Source organism: Mizuhopecten yessoensis, unplaced genomic scaffold (genome assembly GCF_002113885.1).
Source record: "Mizuhopecten yessoensis strain PY_sf001 unplaced genomic scaffold, ASM211388v2 scaffold10185, whole genome shotgun sequence".
NCBI classification, from domain to species: domain Eukaryota; kingdom Metazoa; phylum Mollusca; class Bivalvia; order Pectinida; family Pectinidae; genus Mizuhopecten; species Mizuhopecten yessoensis.
In genome coordinates this window covers 112,374-131,956 of record NW_018408421.1, presented here as the reverse complement: position 1 = coordinate 131,956, position 19,583 = coordinate 112,374, and the positions used below count along the sequence as shown (strand labels likewise).

At 34.8% G+C, this 19,583-nt stretch overlaps 1 protein-coding gene across 2 annotated transcripts; it reads right to left on the bottom strand.

The window, feature by feature from the left end:
• Window positions 1-4,524: 4,524 nt before the first annotated feature.
• LOC110459705 (contactin-associated protein-like 2) lies at window positions 4,525-13,124 on the bottom strand. Of its 2 annotated transcripts, none has more exons than XM_021512080.1 (5): window positions 13,029-13,124; window positions 9,795-9,961; window positions 8,427-8,573; window positions 6,295-6,448; window positions 4,525-5,159 (listed from the first exon to the last, which is right to left on the bottom strand). In XM_021512080.1, the coding sequence occupies exons 1-5, from the start codon at window positions 13,081-13,083 to the stop codon at window positions 4,924-4,926; spliced, it is 759 nt and encodes a 252-aa protein (XP_021367755.1). In that variant the 5' UTR covers window positions 13,084-13,124; the 3' UTR covers window positions 4,525-4,923. The 2 variants fall into 2 exon arrangements, with proteins under 2 accessions (XP_021367755.1, XP_021367757.1); XM_021512082.1 differs by having other exon boundaries at window positions 9,795-9,958.
• Window positions 13,125-19,583: the final 6,459 nt, after the last annotated feature.

Sequence of the window (19,583 nt, the reverse complement as noted above, 5' to 3'; positions counted from 1 at the left end):
GTTTATTGATTTGTTGACTCTGTGGCATTGGTTTACAATACACTTAGAAACTGACATGTGGCATTGTATCAGCCATTGGCTGGTTAAGTAAATCACAAAAGGCCAGCAGTTCTATCAAATGAGGCGTGATAGATTGATGTTCGTCCCATTTACAATCAGACAATTCTATTTGATTCTTTTATCTTTTTGTCCCTTTTTGGTATTGTGTCTTATATTCATCGATTTTCTCTTAATTTCGTTTTGGTTAAAGCCGTATTGAGACTGTACCTGTTAACTACCGTTCTTGATACACAAAAAAATGTATATAAATACAAGTGTAGAATAATTCATATGGAAACCAGCTTCCATTTTGCATATACAATTACAAGCTCACCAAGACAGCATTTGATTAGGGGGATCTGTTATTCTTGGAGCCTTTTGGTAAATTCAAGTTTTCATCTTCAGAAATAAATAAACCTGCTTACCACTACAAACCAAAGATAAACACGTTAGTGTCCACAAAACCATAATTCGATCTCAATAGCAATACAACTAAAGCTAAATATGAACTNTTACTGTGTTGGAGTTGTTTGTTTAAGAATAATGGTCTTGATATAAACATATATTCACAAGGAAAAGTTGCAAACAGTTACAAGGAGAACACGACCTAGTGTTCTGGAAATGTAAGCGTCTTATACAGGTAAAATATCTACGTCCGTTTTACGTCCGTGGATAAATACATCCGTAAAACGTACGTAAAACGTTTGTATTACGTATAGATACGGAGACAATTGTAATACGTCCGTTTGTAAACATCCGTAAAACAGGTGTATGTGAACTGGTGTAAAACGTTCCATTCGTAAAACGGACGTTTTTGAATCAGCCGATATACATTCGTTTTACATTTATAATATATATCTATAGACTGCAAAGCAAGAGCACCTTAATCTACAATAATCTTACACAAGAACGTAGCAAATGTATTCAATTATATTTATAAAAGAAAAAATACATTACTTGTGATTATTATCGAAACAGTATGTAATGAATGGTTTCACATCCCAATAAAATTCCATGACGATCTCAACTTTGAGGCGCAGTAATACAAACCAATCCTTTTCAAAATCCATAAACTCCGATATCTATGGATTTGTTATAACTTTCCTACCTTTCTTCTATCAAAGTTAATCTCAATAAAATTATTATAAAGAGGCTCGCAGGTATAAAGATCTATAAAAATCTTTATATAAGAATTTCCTCAAAATTTGTGATTTTTACTTTAAAGTAAGGGGATCAATATTAGGAAATAAAATTAGGGGGTCACAGTTCATGTAAGCGCATAATAGTCCACCAAAAAACAGGGTTTTGTCTGTTTTACAGAGGAATATAAGGGGAAAATGGGTGTCTGCATTTTTAAACTGAATTAAAAGATAAAGTTTATATAAGAATTTGCTTAAATGTTTCGTACATCAACTTGAGTTGAAGCTTAATATGATAAGCTAAAAACATATATGTATGTTACCGATGAGTTTGAAAATTTGCATATGAAGGTGTGACATATCCCCTCCATATCTGCACTATATCGAAGTAGGGCATTGTCACACATTTTTTTTTTAATTAAACCTAAATTCCATGCCTACAAAAATTCATAATCAATTCATGTTTTAAGTATAAGCAATTAAATTACAAGCTATACATACCAAAAAAGATTTAAATCAGACAATATTTGCTCATCATGTTATTGCATTAACAAGAATCAATTCTTAAAATACACTGTTTTAAACAAACCAAACATTATTCAAATAAGACAATGTTTGCTAAAGTTATCACGTAACCAGAATTAATTTTCAAAATACAGTTTTAAAAAAAATGAGATTTTCACAAAAAGTGAATAAATCCATCAAGATATTGTTGATAAGCAGGAAAATACCAAAAGTGATTCTTGTCAGATAATAAGAGAACTTCAAACCTTGAAAATAATTAGGGTTCTAGACCTTTGCATATATACTAAGTTACTTACTGTATACCAAGATTAATTGGGATGGTCAGTCTAGAGTGCATGTCCAAAGAATTGTTACTGACGGACACACAGACGAACGGTTGTGTTACAATTTTTGTTGGCGATGAGATAATAACAATGATACAGGAAAATAACTGGTAAATGTATTTTTAAGACATAGGACGCCTCTCCCTCTCCCATGACGGCTTACAAAGGAAGACTTAAATTCAAAATATATCAAAGCAAGTCAAAAAAGACCTCTTTTTTACAAGATTTCCTATGGACAAATTATGGTTACACACTATATTCCCAGTTGATAAAAAAGATGTCACACCATTCATGACAACAAAACTTAATGTTATTAATAAAATACATCTATTACTTAACTTCAAACAGGAAAATAGCTATAAAACAAATTCCTTATAGAAAAAACAATAAAATACACAGTAAACATTATAAAACGTTCTCAAGAAAAGGACACATATTTCCGAGTGTGGCTAATATTTTGATTTCTGTCACGGGTTCACAATATTTGGTATTACTGAAGATACTGTTAGATATTCTGTTTAATACATTTTATCAACAAAAACCTATCCGTAATTCGAAGCGACACATCAAGCTAACAATACTTGATTTGGATAGTTTTACCGATAGTTTTACCGCTAGCATGTAATCCTACTTGACAAAATATAGTCCTAAGTACAAAAAGTATAAACCATTTTAAAATTCTTTGAATTAATGATTTTATTGGAATAGGTACTTAAGTTTATATTCTTCAAAATCTAAGCTAAAATATATTGTCAAAATTAAATTATTTAAAAAAAGTCCCGTCAAAACAACGCAGATCGCTAACCGTTGAGCGGCAATTCCAAAATGGTGTGGAGTGAAGGAAAGTTGACTTGTTGTCCGGATCCTGACACGGAGTTAGCTAATTCCGTGATCCTGATGATGAAATATTACCACAACTTATGTAACAGTCAGTTATGCTTTATCACTGTTACTTTCAGAGATGCCCCTCATTATGTGATACTTTGTCCCATGGTCTAACACTTGGAGACGCGGACGCTGACATGTTTTTATTTGGATCGTGTTTCCTCCGATCAGATAGTTGAAGACTATTACTAGTTTGCTGGCTTGCATTGAAAAATATTGATGTTAAATATTCCTTGTTATTTGACCAGGATGGTACTGTATTCAATGTATAATTTGTACCATTGTTTCTGTTTTAATAAAAAAAAAGTTATATCGTTTTCATACTTACAAAATTAAACAAATAATAATGTTGCCACACATACATTTAGAAAATTTGAAAATAATTAGACAGAAAACATTTACAAATCTGCATATCACAAGTTCAAAAGTACATCATATGTTTTAATGTAATGTTAGTGCAGGCAAGTTCGCCATTCACCCAAATTCGCCACCCTCTGTCTAAAATGTGACTAAAATGCCACATAACGGCGTAATACATGAGATGTGACGTAAGTAAAGTATTTTTAAGAAGAAGAGGTATAAGAAGGGAAAAGTTATATTATTAATCAAAACTGTTGTAAAATATCTTATCCTGTTAATTTTTATTTAATGTAAATGCACTAACGTTACATACCCATATCTGAACGCTACATTGCAGTTTTAGTAAATTGTTTTTCTTTGGTACTACAAACAATGTTCTGACGATCCAATGCTTGTTTATGGAAAAGACGATCGGAACGATTTGATAATTCATTTTGGGAACTATTATAGTACCTATATATGCATTTTGCTAAGGCTGCACTAAAGGCGGGTGCACTATATAGAAATCACTCTGTTTGTCCGTCTGTCCATACTTTCGTTGTTGTATGGTAAGACTTCATGGATTTTCATAAAATCTTTACGCACACTTTGGGTTATAACTTAAATATTGCTTTGTGAAAAGCTGCAAGAACAATTTAGGTTCAGGGCTTTAAAGTGGGACAATTAAACATACATATATCTTATCTTTGATTTATTTGAAAGGAGCAATAACTTGAAAACTGGATTAGTTACGTCTGATTTAAGTTCAAAAGTGGCGTGACTGTCACTTACTTCTTAAGGCAGAAAATTATGAGCATGTCTAAATATGGTCAAACCGCCTAATAGGCATCCAAAGAAAACACCATGCTACCCTATAGTAACCAAAATGCATATGGCGCACGTATTCATCTGTTTCATGGGTATAAAACCGAGAATCAGGGCACAAAAGTCATCAAAAAAAATAACCTTCATGTCGTACAAGAAAAACAAATATCCCAAACAACAAATATTTCGATTATAAAATGTGCCAGTTATATTCATCAACCTGGATCTCTGGAAACGGAGTGTTGTAGTATTGTCTGTCAAAAGTCAACTGTGACAGGTCTTCCGTGTTAGTTGGGGCTGTTACCTTAAGACATACGATTTCACGTCCAGGGGGAAATATCAGATTAAAATTTAAGGGAATATAACGAAGAGAAAGAGCAAATAATACAGGTAGCCGTTTCTAAAATTGATGGTTTAATAAACCTAATTGATTATTTTCAGTGCTTTGTTCGAGGCGCGCGAGTGAGCGTGTCCTCACATCATTGAAGGAGGTTGATCCATATCGTTGTTTATATATAAATTGTCCTTCACAGAGCGAATTCTCTGTTTTTCCTCGCCTCTATTGAAATCGGAGAGGTTTCTCACCGTAAGCCACAGTCAGGTTTTACACCTAACCGGTGTAATTTGTGTTAGGTGACACATTAAACACATTGTAAGTAAACAACTTTACTCAGGTGTAAGACTTTATACAAATGCGCAAACAAACCTCAAATATCATGACAAAAAACAGCCGCAACATTACCAACAACAGGTCATAACAAATTCACCAAGTAGTTATGTACGTTGACAATTACCTATAAGTCCACTGTAGTAGGCAGTATGTGATGTCAAAAAGAAAGCGTTCGCATTTATATTTTCACAAAATACCAAACCCCGTCCAGGTTGACCGTTACTTGTGACCCATCCATAGTCGCCTTTAGTAATCTGCATCGAGCGGAAGTGACGTCAAACAGGAAGCTGTCACATTCCGGTTGTCTGAAACACTTTAAGCCACACAGTCCTTGGTTCGATGCGTCTGCGTCAAGGAGAACAGGAAGTACGTCACTAGTGGATCCAAGCTTGGCTTCCCACCGATGGCAAGTACCTGTTCAGTTACGTCTCATATTAGGTATCAATTAAGTAAATTATTTATGTCAATTGTAACATTAAAATCAACACGAATATCATTTTCTCTTTTATCTTAACCGTTTGTTTGGCATCCCAATACTGTATACATAGAATCAATGGTTTCAGTATCATACAGCACAATGGCGTACTTAATTACACTAACACACATACAGTGTATAAAAGTGGAGCATTAGCTTATATTAATTTCGATATGGGTTCAACTTTTCAAACGTTGATAGTTTACATAAAACTTATTTTACTGCCATAAATAGCAACGCCTCACAACTTCTTGAGGCTTTTTATATGCATTCTTTGTATTTTCATCACTTCAGTTCTTATTATATTGAAATGATATCCCAAAATACAAATATAGGTCAAATTTAATAATCCATTCTCATCTACAAATAGAAACCAATTTGACCCATTCTCTTAATTTACACATCAAAGTTTATTGTCAACATGCAATGATATCTCTTTCACATTTTGGAATATATTTTGGCAAAACAGGAAAAATGCTAGCTAATCAAAACCTCAACCAACTTTGCTGTGTTCGTGAATGCGACTTATATTCAAATAAAATACCTTTCTGGCAAGTTTAGAAAAAAACAGAAAACAATTGTAATTGTAATCGACACCCGCTGCTGATCCTCCACGGTGCACTATTGAAACAGGTGACTCCTCGGTCACATGTTCACATGACCTCTGCGTCATGTGACCAATAGCGTGCCGTATTCAAGTTCTGAAGTGCAATCACTTCAGAAGTGATCAAGTCGCAGCGTAGTCGGACAAAAGCTTTTCGGTAAGCTAAGTTATAGTTGTGAGAAATAGATCAACCCATTTCATCACAATTGTAATCTGTTTTGACAAATTACATTGCAAAATCACCAAAAAAAGCAATATATATCTGTACAAACCACATATTTAACGAACTTTAACTATTTCCAAAATCGATATATCGCATTTGATCTGCGTATGCCAGATGTTAATTCTGTATCTTTGTATAAGTATTTACTAAACTAAAAAAGATGTAAGATTTTTTATGAACGGAAACTTGAAAAAGAATCGAAACATTAGTTATTATATACTGTAAACTCTGAAGACAGAATACATACTGTTTATTTCCGTGTACGGACAGCCCTGTACCTCCAACTTCATCGATCCACGGGTACGTGTGGAGACGGATATAATCCGGATGAACTTGGCGATGACGTTCCCTTCTAACTCATTGGTCATGACTGTATCCTTGTCGAAGTTCCCGGGAAATACCTTAATTAAAAATGGTAGGATAAATAATCACATATTATTAATAACGTAAGTCCAAGGTAACGCTTTATTCTACCGCGTTCTAAATGTTACGAAGCTTTCCATTACTATAATTTGCTAGCAGGCCAGCCAAGAAAGTTACTATTTAACTTGTATATCTACTTAAAACCTGTCAAACACACGGTTATAGTATTCCGCTGTACCTAATTAGGGTGACTTGGTAAAGTGTTTGTTAATCTGCCGAATGTTGATATCATATGTTAGTGGTTGATGTCGATAGATCAGGGACTGCAATTGATTAAACAAACACCTGGTTTATTGTTGATTGTCTGTGGACAAAATTACGACAAAAAATGTTCCATCCTTCCGTATTTTTTTCCCCAACATTTTCTCACCATCTTTATATATACCATCATAATAAACACGCATATATGTTGTTTATAATTCAATTAATGATGAAAGGGGCTATTACATTGAAACAAACGTCACTCATACTCAGCGCTATGATAGCCAGGCCAAGGGTGTTTACCTCTGCATCAAGTGTGTATGTGTTCCTTAGCCGGTATCTTGGTATGTTTGCCTCCTCAGACAGAGCGTAGGCACCAAGAATAATCGTATGCCCGATCAATATTATACTGATAAGTGTTAACCAGTTGTTGAGATTACATTAATGCTGTACAATAAGCAGGCCAACTCCTGGCAGACAAAACAACGTTTTACTGAATAAGATGAAGTTTGATTTCTAGAGTTCAGCATCCTATTAACATATACGGTCAATTAAGAACATGCTTCCGTATTTACAACGTTTGCATGTGTGCTGGATCCAATATTTTAGTGTATTTCCCTTTTTGCGATAACGCGGATCTGATGCCCTAATCACAGTGCCCACCGCAATGAAATCAAATGTCGAAGGCACCCAGTTCAGTATATCATCTGGTTGCGATTTACTGACAACGGGTTAACTTGTCCTTACCGCTACCCATTTAAAGCTGAATAAGTGAACATTTTAAAGTCTTTTGGTTTGCCCGTCAGCGAAAAAGATCAATAGTCTCCCTTGCTTGAGCGAACGCTCAAAGCCAAAACTGAGGTATTGTCAATTGAAGCGCTAACAAAGTTGTATGAATGGAGAAAAACTATAACGATCCGAAATGTTGTAACTTCTTCTTCTAGTTGGTTCGCAAAAAATGCTTGGACCGTCGGAAAGCTGAATTTGGTTTCATTTATCCACGTGAAACGTGATCTCCCATTCTTCCGAATACACGCATTTTCGATAATACAAGTTTTTTTGCAGTTAAACTGCCATTTTTGCATATAAAGGAGGCTGTCGTCAGACACGTGGGACAACCTCCATCTCGTTGCCAGGGAAATTTTCCAATCAAGGTAATTTTCCCGAAATTGAACACGTGATTTTATATTTGATATAGAATCAGCAAAGTCAACGGAAAAGTTTGCATGATAAGCCTTAAGCTATGAGAGTAACTCCTGGAATAACTGACAAAAAATCCTCTAGATTTTGAGAAGAAAATCCTGTTGTTTCTCAGGGTACGTTAGCGTAGGAGGAGGAGACTCATTAAATACTTCCTGCAGAATCATTTTCTTTTCGTACCATTTTGGTTTGGCGGTGTCTCCCCTGACAACCTTTTTCAGGCAAACTAAACTTTTTACGAAGCACTGGGGATCAAGCGTTTGAATGACTCTGCTCGGGATTTGTTAAATAGCATTATCAAATTACAACAGAAAGATTGCATATCTTCGCATTCTAAAATATCGTTCTATCTATCATAGCCATCACTGGTTGTCAATGTTCTATACCGTCACTAGTCTCTTTAATTATTCAATGTCTATTATATCTTCTCAAGGGAGGTATTTCAATACAAGATCATATTATTCCATAAAAAATATCCTTATCATATAAGTACCAGATTATTCAACCATCTTTAAATTTGCGTAGCTGCGCAAGACTTTTAAAGAACATTGTTACCTTTACGTCGCTTGAAGCGTTGTATAAGGACGTCCATGTGTGTCCGTCCATACTGATATTGACACTGTACAACGTTACCCACTGATTATAGCTTCCCCGTCCCTTAGTCTGTATTGCCTTCAGTAATGAGACATATCGGAACTCAATCTGTGTTTTGGAAAAGAAGACAACATATTATTAATATACAACATACTATACAACATTTGATATAGCGCCCTATCTAGCTAACATAAGGCAATCTAAAGCGCTTAACAGTACTTAGATGTACAATTAATATATACAATTTTTGAGAAATTCGCAGGAGCTGCCTTATCGGGTGCAAACTACTAGTCCTGTGCCACCTGGCTAATATCTCCCTATGTGTGTATGACTGCATGTGTGCTGGATATGTATTGTGTGCTGTTTGTAGTGGGACCGTGCTTCCAACGACATCTTTTATAGTGCCACCTCACTTGAATGCTACATCACAGATACCGCAACATCAACATTGTATACTCCGCTCGGGTTGTTGGAGTTGTTTGGGTAGGAGAAAAACACTTTCTCTGATATTCCATACGTGCGACGACTTTGGGGATCGAACCCCGGCAGCCTGCGTGGAAGGCCGAAGTGTTAACCACTCGACCAATCCGCCCATTGTAGGATAGTAGAATACACTGTTTACAATAAACGATGTTTCACACAACCAAAATGGCCGTAGTATTGTAGTGGGAGTTGATTTTGCCGCAGTTTCCATGAAATGCTAGTTTCAAACTATATTATTAGTTTTAACCAAATGTCGCTCTTTTTATGCTAGAGGGGCGTTAACAGATATTTTCCCTGATTTCTGCACTGCTTTATATGTTTTTTGAACACTTTTGACTCGGACTTTTTCATTTCACCTTTTTAACCGCTGATGAGACATTAATACATGACAAAAAAACCAATCATATGATGTTTTGTCAATATTTCCATTGCATGGCTTTCTGAATCCACCTATTGGTGTTAAACGAGTGAGTATATTATGTAAACAGAGTCCAGTATTACCTGTTAATAGTGCCTAGTATTACCTGTAAATAGTGCCTTGAATTACCTGCAAATGACGTCCAGTATTACCTGTAAATTGTGTCCAGTATAACCTCTAAATAGTGTCCAGTATTACCTGTAAATAGTGTCCAGTATTACCTGTAAATAGCGTCCAGTGTTACCTGTAAATAACGTCCAGTATAATCTGTAAATAGTGGCCAGTGTTATCTGTAAATAACGTCCAGTATTACCTGTAAATAACGTCCAGTATAACCTGAAAATAGTGTCAAGTATAACCTGTAAATAGTTTCCTGTATAACCTGTAAATAGTGTCCAGTGTTATCTGTAAATAACGTCCAATCTTACCTGTAAATAGTGTCCACCACCAGTATTAAGAGGACACCAACTACCGGAACTGCTGAATCTGGCTTTTACTAAAGGGCAGTGACTGTGAGTAGATGACGCTGTGATTGCCTCGTCGGACACACCGAAGGGTCCGGTCACCAGGTCGTATTCACAAGGACCACATCCTGCTGAAAGGTTTTATGTTATCAAATAAAACCATACCATTCAGGGTTTTTGTTAATATTATATGTTAAATTAACAAAATATATCATAAACAGTGTTCTAATGAATACAAAGCTAATGGAATAAACTAGGAATCGAAACCCTTAACTTCAAATTGTTGGCCACTTATTAGTTATGACGTCACGTAACATTGCTTTGCGACGTCATCCTCGATCGGAAGTTTTCAATGGAAACATGGCCTTCCAGATATAGACCCCAAACTTGTGATGGTAGGTTCTCATGTTTGTATAACTCTCGTTAGTTAATTTTTCAAACCTCGTGTCTTTATTCAATATGAAAATTAACTAACTCGGGTTAGATAAACATGATAACCAACTATCACTCGTAGGGGAACCTCTATATTACCAATACTTCATAACTTAATATGATTGCTTAACATTTCTCAGAGAAAATTGGGGATATATTTGGTCAATCACATGGCGGACCATTGAAGACCTGTCAGTGTTCTTGTTTCGTTTTGAATATAATTTTTGTGGGACATGACCACCTTGAACTACAAGCGTCTATGTAACTCACTTGGTAAGATATATACCGTTAGGGGTATACTCATAGTCTGACTTAGTTACATCTTTTCGCTCCAGTTATACGACGTCTAACATAGTTTATTATAATTTTATCTCATTAGAGAAAATTCCACAAGTTACATGTTCCTTTCAGATCTTATTTATTATTTAGTAAAGTTGTGACTGGAAAAAAATGATTGTTCATTGAAGTTCTTGGCCGTAGTCCCGCATTAATTAATAAACAATTAAAAATGAATAAGATTGGTTATTTGGAACGTGAATACAATATCAAATATAAACAAAAAATATAATTTAGAAATTCGTGTATTTGGGTCAACTAGTCTATAAACTGAGATCTACAGACACATCAGTATTGGCGAATTTACAGCCGTTAACTTGCCCCGCAATACAATTAAAGGTGAGTTTACATCATGAGCATTGACTCCCCAAACCAAAACTAATCCACTACCAAACTTCAGCCCCCTTAATAACGCATACTTCGCAAACGCGCAAGTGAATGGTCCTATCTAAACGTCAGGACGTCAGGTCAGATGTTAACGTCCAGATCTCGGCCGGTCGGGAACGCTCCTGGTCTCCCTCAAACTTCTGACAAGACGCTCTATGGTGATAAATTAATGCCAAAGGCCTAGTAACCTGTTGTTTTTCTCTTCGCGGCAGTATGCATATGTGTATATACTTTTCCTAGGTTTATGAACATATACTTTTTGTGTATGCCGTCATCGCTTTGTTAGTTGTTCTTTTACGTCACTTCTTACTTAAACACTGAATAATGCGTGTAGTTTATACTAGATATATCGCACTAGATACAACAAACTAGTATTTGGTATACAATAAAATTCATTGGATTTTTTATTTTATTTTTTTGTATTGATCGATGTTTTATTGCAGTCTCAATTCTAGATAAATGAATAACATCTACTCAATTAAACATGGATATAAACAAAATCACGAAACCTCCGAACGCTTTGTAATGCTATCTTTAGATATCACATTCAATACTGAAGTTGTAATATTCTCACTATTTACGAAATTGCTATAAGTTTGCTCCATTTACTTTTATAGTTTACTATAATAACGTTACATTGTATTAGCTTTGTTGGAAGGGCTGCGTGGGCGTCTCCTCATCTCCTGGCATCGACGGAGGTTGATACATATCATTGCTTTATTTATTTTTTCTTTGCAAAGCAGCTCTCCTATTTTTCTTTCTTACTTTGTTAAAATCGAGAACACTGCTTCTCCTTTTTACAGTTTGTCAGAAATTGTCCTGAGCCAACAAAATGCGTTCTTTTCAAATTCCGTACATACTTTTACATTTAAATCGCTACGGTAAACTAATTTGACTATCATAAAACGCCCCGTTGACTTTAAAGCTTATAATGATGGTTTTATACAACCAAATTATGTAAAAACAAAAACACAAAACCATATTTCAAAAAGATTTTAAATTTTCTGACGAGTCATCGAGGGAGAATGATGTCTAGACGCGGTGCGCAACCTCAGCTGCGAGTCTACGGCAGCCATCTTTCTACTAGCTGTAAGTGACAGAAAACCAGACGTGACTTGAAATGATGAAAACAATTATATATGGCATTTGGCTGTTCGACTGCAAGACGGGACCACATGGATCTACGTTGTTTTAGAAACCGTAAGCTGATAATATTTTGCTGGTTGATCGTTTTTGGTTGTTTGATCAATTTCTAGTGTAGCTTCAAAAAAAAATGTAATTTTTCATCAAGTTGTATCTTCTTTGTTTAAACATGTCAATTTAGTTATCCCCCTTCGCAAAATCCTACGCCCAGGCAATGCTAACCCGGTCAAATTCATCGGCAAATGAACAGGTTACATTTGGTAGTTGCAGTGATTCCAACTTGAGTAGTAATTGAAATATTTGTATGTATGACACTATATGCGTTCATCGCTCCACTAGGAATCGAATCTGATATATTTGGTTTACTAGCCTGACGCTCTACCGAATGCGCCTGCCATTGTTTTCGCTCTAGCCCAGTAGGCAGGAGACAGCTATTATTTTACCAATGTGACATATATACATAAACAATGAGAGAATTCAATTATAAGATACGTATAAATAAAATGAATGCAGGAATTAGAAATACCATTACCTGTCGATGGAGATCCGCTCCAAATATCTAAAAACAAAACTATCCTACCAGGAGTAGTACCTACATTGTATATCGTTTGAGTGTTAGGTTTCCGTAATGTTTTGACTAATAAGTTCACAAACTGTCTCAAGTTTTTTTACAAGTTTTTTACTTCCCAGGAATTATTTTTAAATTTTGACTTCTAGGTCAACCACAACCGCCATATAAATCAGTATGAGTCGGTTATTGAGCCGTTACAGATGAATGTCATGAAGAGAATCGTCAACGAGATTAAAATCGTAAATATATTGTACAGAGGTGAGCAATGTACGAAATTGATAAAACAATTGCTAAAACATAAAATTCAAGAATGTATATAAACAACTTACCAAAGGACAAAATCACCATGGATAGGAGAATGCAAATTTGTAGCATGCTCTCCATCGTATGTATCCTAGGCCAATGTCCTGTAGAGTTCCATTAAGCAGTCGATGTTGCAGAACAGTTACGGAGAAAATGATTTTGTGACGTCATTTCCGAGTCAGTGTCAATTGGGAGTGTTTGTCGTTAGTGGCGATGCGATAATAACAATAAAAAACGTATGATAATGGCAATGTTTATCTAACTGGTATGCTGAATGGGCAGCGGTATCATCTTCCTAATGGCATTTGTTTAACAATGGAAGTTGTTTATTTACCTGTGATTCCCTCCCCTTCCCTTCAATTTTCAGGGAGTGATTTATAACTATAGATAAAATTCATACGCAGAAATCAATATTCTGTAAACAACCGTGTTGTAAAATCTTGAGGACGTCGCCTGACATAAATAAACGAATACCACGGCTAGGATGCTTCCATACTGTCTGTCACTATCTCCTTCACGTGCCATGTTTGCCATGATCACACTTTAGATAAAGTTTCTTTTAAAAAATGGGGAACGTAAAAAAATGGGAACGTTAGTTGTATGACCCGAACCCGTTAGTTTTATGACCCGAAAATAATATGTATCACTACTTATTGAAAGTTTTCTTCAAATCAATTAGTAGCATTTTTTTGGCGGGAAAATATTTATACATGTTGTAATTATTACTGTGTACCTGGACTTTTCGTTGTCGCGGTTCCCATTTCATAATAATTTATAGTATAGTATATGGTGTAATCATACATACTTTGCTTATTTGTAATGGTAAACGAGTCAGTGTCAATTAGGAGTGTTTGTGTCTGGAAGCGATGCGATAATAACAATGAAAAACGCATGATAATGGCAATGTTCATCCAACTGGTAAGCTTAATGGGCTGCGGTATCATCTTCCTAATGGCATTTGTTTAACAATGGAAGTTGTTTATTTACCTGGGATTCATTTCCCTTCCCTTTAATTTTCAGGGAGGAATTTATAACTGTTGATAAAATTCATACGCAAACATCAATATTCTGTGCACAATCTTGTTGTAAAATCTTCTTGTCCAACCTTGAAGTCGTCGCGTGACATACATAAATGAATGCCACGGCTAGGATGCTTCGATACTGTCTGTCACTATTTCTTTCACGTGTCATGTTTGCCATGATGACACTTTAAATAAAGTTTCTTTTGAAAAATGGGGAACGTATGACCCGAACATAATATTTTTCACTATTTATTGAAATTTTATCTTCAAATAGATTGATGAAATTATTTTGCGGAAAACATTTATACATGTTGCACTTATTACTGTGTACCTGGACATTTTTGTTGCCGCGGTTCCCATTTCATAATGGTTAAAAGATAGAGTATATGGTGTAATCATACTTACTTTGCTTATTTGTAATGGTAAACGGAGATTTTTAGACACTTTCCCTCTATCTGTAAATGTTTTTCAGAGCACGTTGGACATGAATTGCATTAGACCTAAGTCGACAACAAAAAAGCAATATATATGTCAATATTTACATGAAATGACCTTCTCTAATGTCCACGTTTTATTGATTTTGTTTTAACGCTCTTTAAGCATACAATTGAGAAGAAGACAGGTGCTTTCGGAGAAGTGATAGAAGTTTACAAATAGGTAGGAGAAAACAGATAATTTTGTTTTCTTTTGTTTTGTTGCGTTTTCCAAATACGATGAAAGCATCAACGAAAGAAAACGACGAGTTTGCAAGAGATGCCTCTGGTGGTTACACCAAGGGATATAAACAAGGGGTATTGTGTCACATAGTTATAGAATGTGAGAACTCAAGGAACAATATCATAGCTACCTCACTTTATTTTATAAATAGTCACCGATAAGTCACGAAATTTATATAACTAAATCGTGTTGATACAGAGATGGGTGCTCTATAATATCAAATATATTCTATATAAACATTTGATGGAACAACCGAAAACAATTATATAACACGAGACACCCGCAGTGTGTTGAGCTCACCAGTAATGCCGTGTACTCCTACACCACATACAACGTTTATTTTTATGGCGAAATTTTTTGAAAGTGATACAGTACTCCGTTTATGATATATACTTTTGTGGATCGAGGAAGGAATTGAAAGAAAAAGGCGCGTTCTCTCAGGATGTTTACCTTGTCCAAATCACTAACTATCTCCTTGATTAATGGGCGCAGTCAGCTCGTCATCCGTAGAGTCTCATTTGAAAAGAATTCGCACGAGGTTTGGTGCTCATTTAATTGATGAGATCTTGTTTACCGGCGAAAGTACACATACTTTCCATACACGGATAAAAAGTTTATTTATTCAACATTACCGTTGATTAATCAAATACAATTGACAGTTTCATCATAGCTGAAAGGTCAAACTTCACATTCAGTCATAGCTTGAAAAGGGGGCCAGTCGGTCTTGAAACGCTCCGCTAAGCTTGAAACATGCATTGTTTGTGTATAAAATAAAACGTTGTTACATAGATATGTCAAAACTGATAAATCAAATTGAAAAAAATGTAAAACTGAATTTTATTACAAATAATAAACTCGAGATAATCAACGAATATCAAAACATAATGTTATGGTACATTTTTTTAATATAACGAACATTAGTCACAACAGTTGAACACATTTCACAACGATGCCTGGTTACGCTGCATAACGTGACGACAGAATTGTGCGGTTTTCAGAACGATAACGTTTCTTGAACTGTTTTCCCTAGGCAGTTCAAGAAACGTTATCTTTTCCATACCGAATGATCGGAAATGCATCTGTTACGTGTAGGGACAATGTCTACTTACACTATATACGTTCGAAGAATTGAATTTCTTATCTTCCCGATTTACTTCCCCGAAGTGTATTTTATACGTTTATTTGTGGAAGAATGTTGCCTTTTTGAATACTGAACCTATACCTGTATATTAAATTGTCTACAATATAAGAGAAAGCGCATACATATTCTTATGGTATACAAGTATAAACTTAAAACAATTTATAATATGGAAACAACTGAAGATAATATATTTAATTAAAATAGCATAAAATTAGCATACTTGATAAAAATGGCTTAACGGTTGGCATAACATAGCAATGTTATGAATTATGACGTAATGCTTCAATCTATATTTCTTCTTTTTTTTCTTTTTCTTTTAATATCACATGGTTTTCAGTGGTATGAAATTCTTTCTTGACAAGCTATGCAAACTATCGTTATTCCAACATAGCTGTGTCGTTAAAATGAAAACAAATGAAGTTTATCACATTTAGACACGGTCTCTTTTTACACCTGGTTAGTGTCGTATCTGTTAAGTGGCAAAATGAACACTTTGTTATCTTCATATTAAGTAAACACCATTACAGACATGGCCTCAGTATCATACAGCAGATTGGCGTACTTAATTACACCCACACACATCATTTATATAAAACTGGGGCATCAGATTATATCAAATACCACATAGGTTTTACTTTTTAAACGTTGGTAATTACATTAAACTTTCTTTTTTCTGTGCATTCTTTGTATTATCATCATTTCAGTTCTAAGTATATTGAAATTATATTCCCAAATACAAATGTAGGTCAAATCATATATTCCTATTCTCATCTAAAAAAGTAAGCAATTTGACCCATTTTCTTAATTTACGCATTATCATTCGTTGTCAACACATGAAAATGAAAATATGCATTTTTTCACAATTTCAGAATAAAAATTAGAAAAAAATGTACTGAATTTTAATTTAATTCAATGAAATTTAGACATCCAAATAAAACATACATTCTTTCATAATGTATGCCGTAAACACAGAATAAAAATAATACCGTTTATTTCCGAGTACGGACAGCCCTGAACCTCCAACCTCATTGATCCGTGGGAATACATAGAGACGGATATAATCCGGATGTACTTGGCGACGACCGTTCCTTATAGGACATTGGTTATGACTGTATTGCTGTCGTAGTTCCCAGGAAACACCTTTTAGAAACACAGTAGTATAACTAATAACTTATCAATAGTGTCAGCCCCTGATGACCCTTAATGCTACCACTTCCTCTATGTTATGCAGCTTTGCATTTGGTATTAACCATGTATTGTTTGACGATAGACAATACGCGTGCTGACATTTTCAAACATACCATACAGGAGCAAAGCTGTTCTATAAACATCCCTCTCTAATATTCCATCGTCAAATGAGTGTACCTGTGTATGAAATAAAATATTTGCTAGCGGCTAATTAGCAAATATGTTTTTTATTTAACGTCTAAACCTGCTTAAAACCTGTCAAGCTCAATGTCCGTAAGTCTGCCAATTGTTGATTTCCTGTGCTGACGAGCGAAAGCGAAAGATCGATGGTTTTGATTGCTTTAAATAAACATTTGGTATAAAGAATGTTTTCAGTGATTATTGTTTATCGTCTTCCGATCAAACGGAGACTGAAAATATCACTTTACATCGGCGTCTAATAGAAACAATAGACAAAATAGAACAACTGCCCTTGAGCTCAGAAATAAGGAAAACGCACTGCTTGTCAAACGAAGACATTAACACATTACGTGATAAATGTTTGCGAGCGCAAAATAATATTCTAATTTGAATAAATAGTATATTATTGACACTTACGTAGACACGAACAAAAACATTAGTTTTACTTGGTACAATAGGTATAATCAACAATTTTTTTGTACCACATGGTGGAAAATATAATAATAAGAAGAAGTTTTTCGAACATTTGCTTTCACCATCGTTGTATATGACACCATCAGGAACATTGACAGCAATCGCTTGGTACATTCTTCAATCTTTATTCGCCGTTAGTAATACCCTGCTTTGTGGTAATATCTGCCTTTTCATATATAATATTTACTACTGTCATTGTAAGAATACTATCATTTAAGCGTACGGTAATTTTTCAAATGGTATAGGGCGCTGTATAAATGGTATGTAGTATCATTATTATAATAGTAATAAACATAGCAATTTAATATTGACTTGTTTTTTAAGTAAATTTCATTCAAAAAATAAAAAGCTACTACTTCCACAACATGGAAACATGTCCATGTTGACTTTCATAAAAGTCAATCTTTTGAATACAATAGCGGTATAGTACGTTATCGTCATACAGGCTTTAGACACCGTCCTCTTCTATTCAAGACTGACCCGATGTTAACACAATACAGGTACATTATACACTAACAAGGTGAACTTAAAATGTTTCATGATCAATGCATTTCACTTTACGTATTTTCGATATCAATACATATCAACAACGCCTCAATTAAGGTCACTCAACATTTGAATATATTATTTACTTAACAAAATTGAAAATTTAAAGAGGAACAGGATATTTCATCCATTTGTTAATTTGCTTAGCTGTGCGTGACTTTAAAGGTATTCTGTTACCTTAACGTCGCCTGTAGAGTTCAATAAGGACGTCCAGCTGAGTCCGTCCATACTGATATTGACACTGTACAACGACACCCACTGAAGATTGTCTCCTCGCCCCATAGTCTGTATGGCTTTCAGTGATGAGACAGATCGAAACTTCACATGTGTATGGGCAAAACAGGGAAACATTATTAGCAGATTAGAAATACAATTTGTCTGTCAGGTCACCTGTCGGCATATAAACCTGGTCATATTTGAAAATTATACAATAATTAATGTAAAGATAGCGTGAATTTTCACAAAGACCTTTCCCGCCTTAAAAACATACAAAAATGCTCTAAAAGAAAAAATATAAATCGAGTTTTACTTTATGTTTGGGGAAAAGGCGGATTGGAAATTGATATTAATATAACATTTTAGAGATAACTGTTGATTAAAATAAGTATTTGACATGCTTATCCAAAAACTCGATCACACTTTAATGAATACATTTTGCAAAGATAAAATCAAATAATTTCAATACTATTTATAGATTCTTAAAGTCTGGTAATTCATATTTCATGTGGAATTTTCATACTAATATAAATAAAAACATCGATTATCATATTACACAACGAAAGCGTTGTTCACATTGAGATCATCACTATTTAACGTATTGTCATCAATCTGTATCTTTTGTTTGCAAGATGTATCAGCAGAATGAAGGCATTTGGATATTCCTATAAATCGTGTTTGTGTTCTCTTTAAATAACTAGACATTAGTCTAAAATCAGCCAAAATCCTACATCTAATCTTATAACATTTTTAACAGCGACGGCTTACTGCTGAGCTGTGCGATTAGTGTGCCGATTTTGATTTCCGATCATCTATTTTCCCTTTCCGGACAGTAACATTCCTGCTTCTTTATCTTTCGCTCGCAGTGGATTCGGTATTCAATAACTTGCCCCGAATTGTATATCATCCATTTTCCTGAAAGATGTCGACTGCCGATGGGCGAACGTACAACACAGGGTTTCCAAAGATGCGGATTAATGAATGTGCCAGTGTTTGCTTTTATAGCAGTACGTGTTTACAATACAATAAATATGGACTTATTTTTAGTACTGGGAACGGCGGAAGTAGAAGATATGCAATTTGATTAATGTAATATC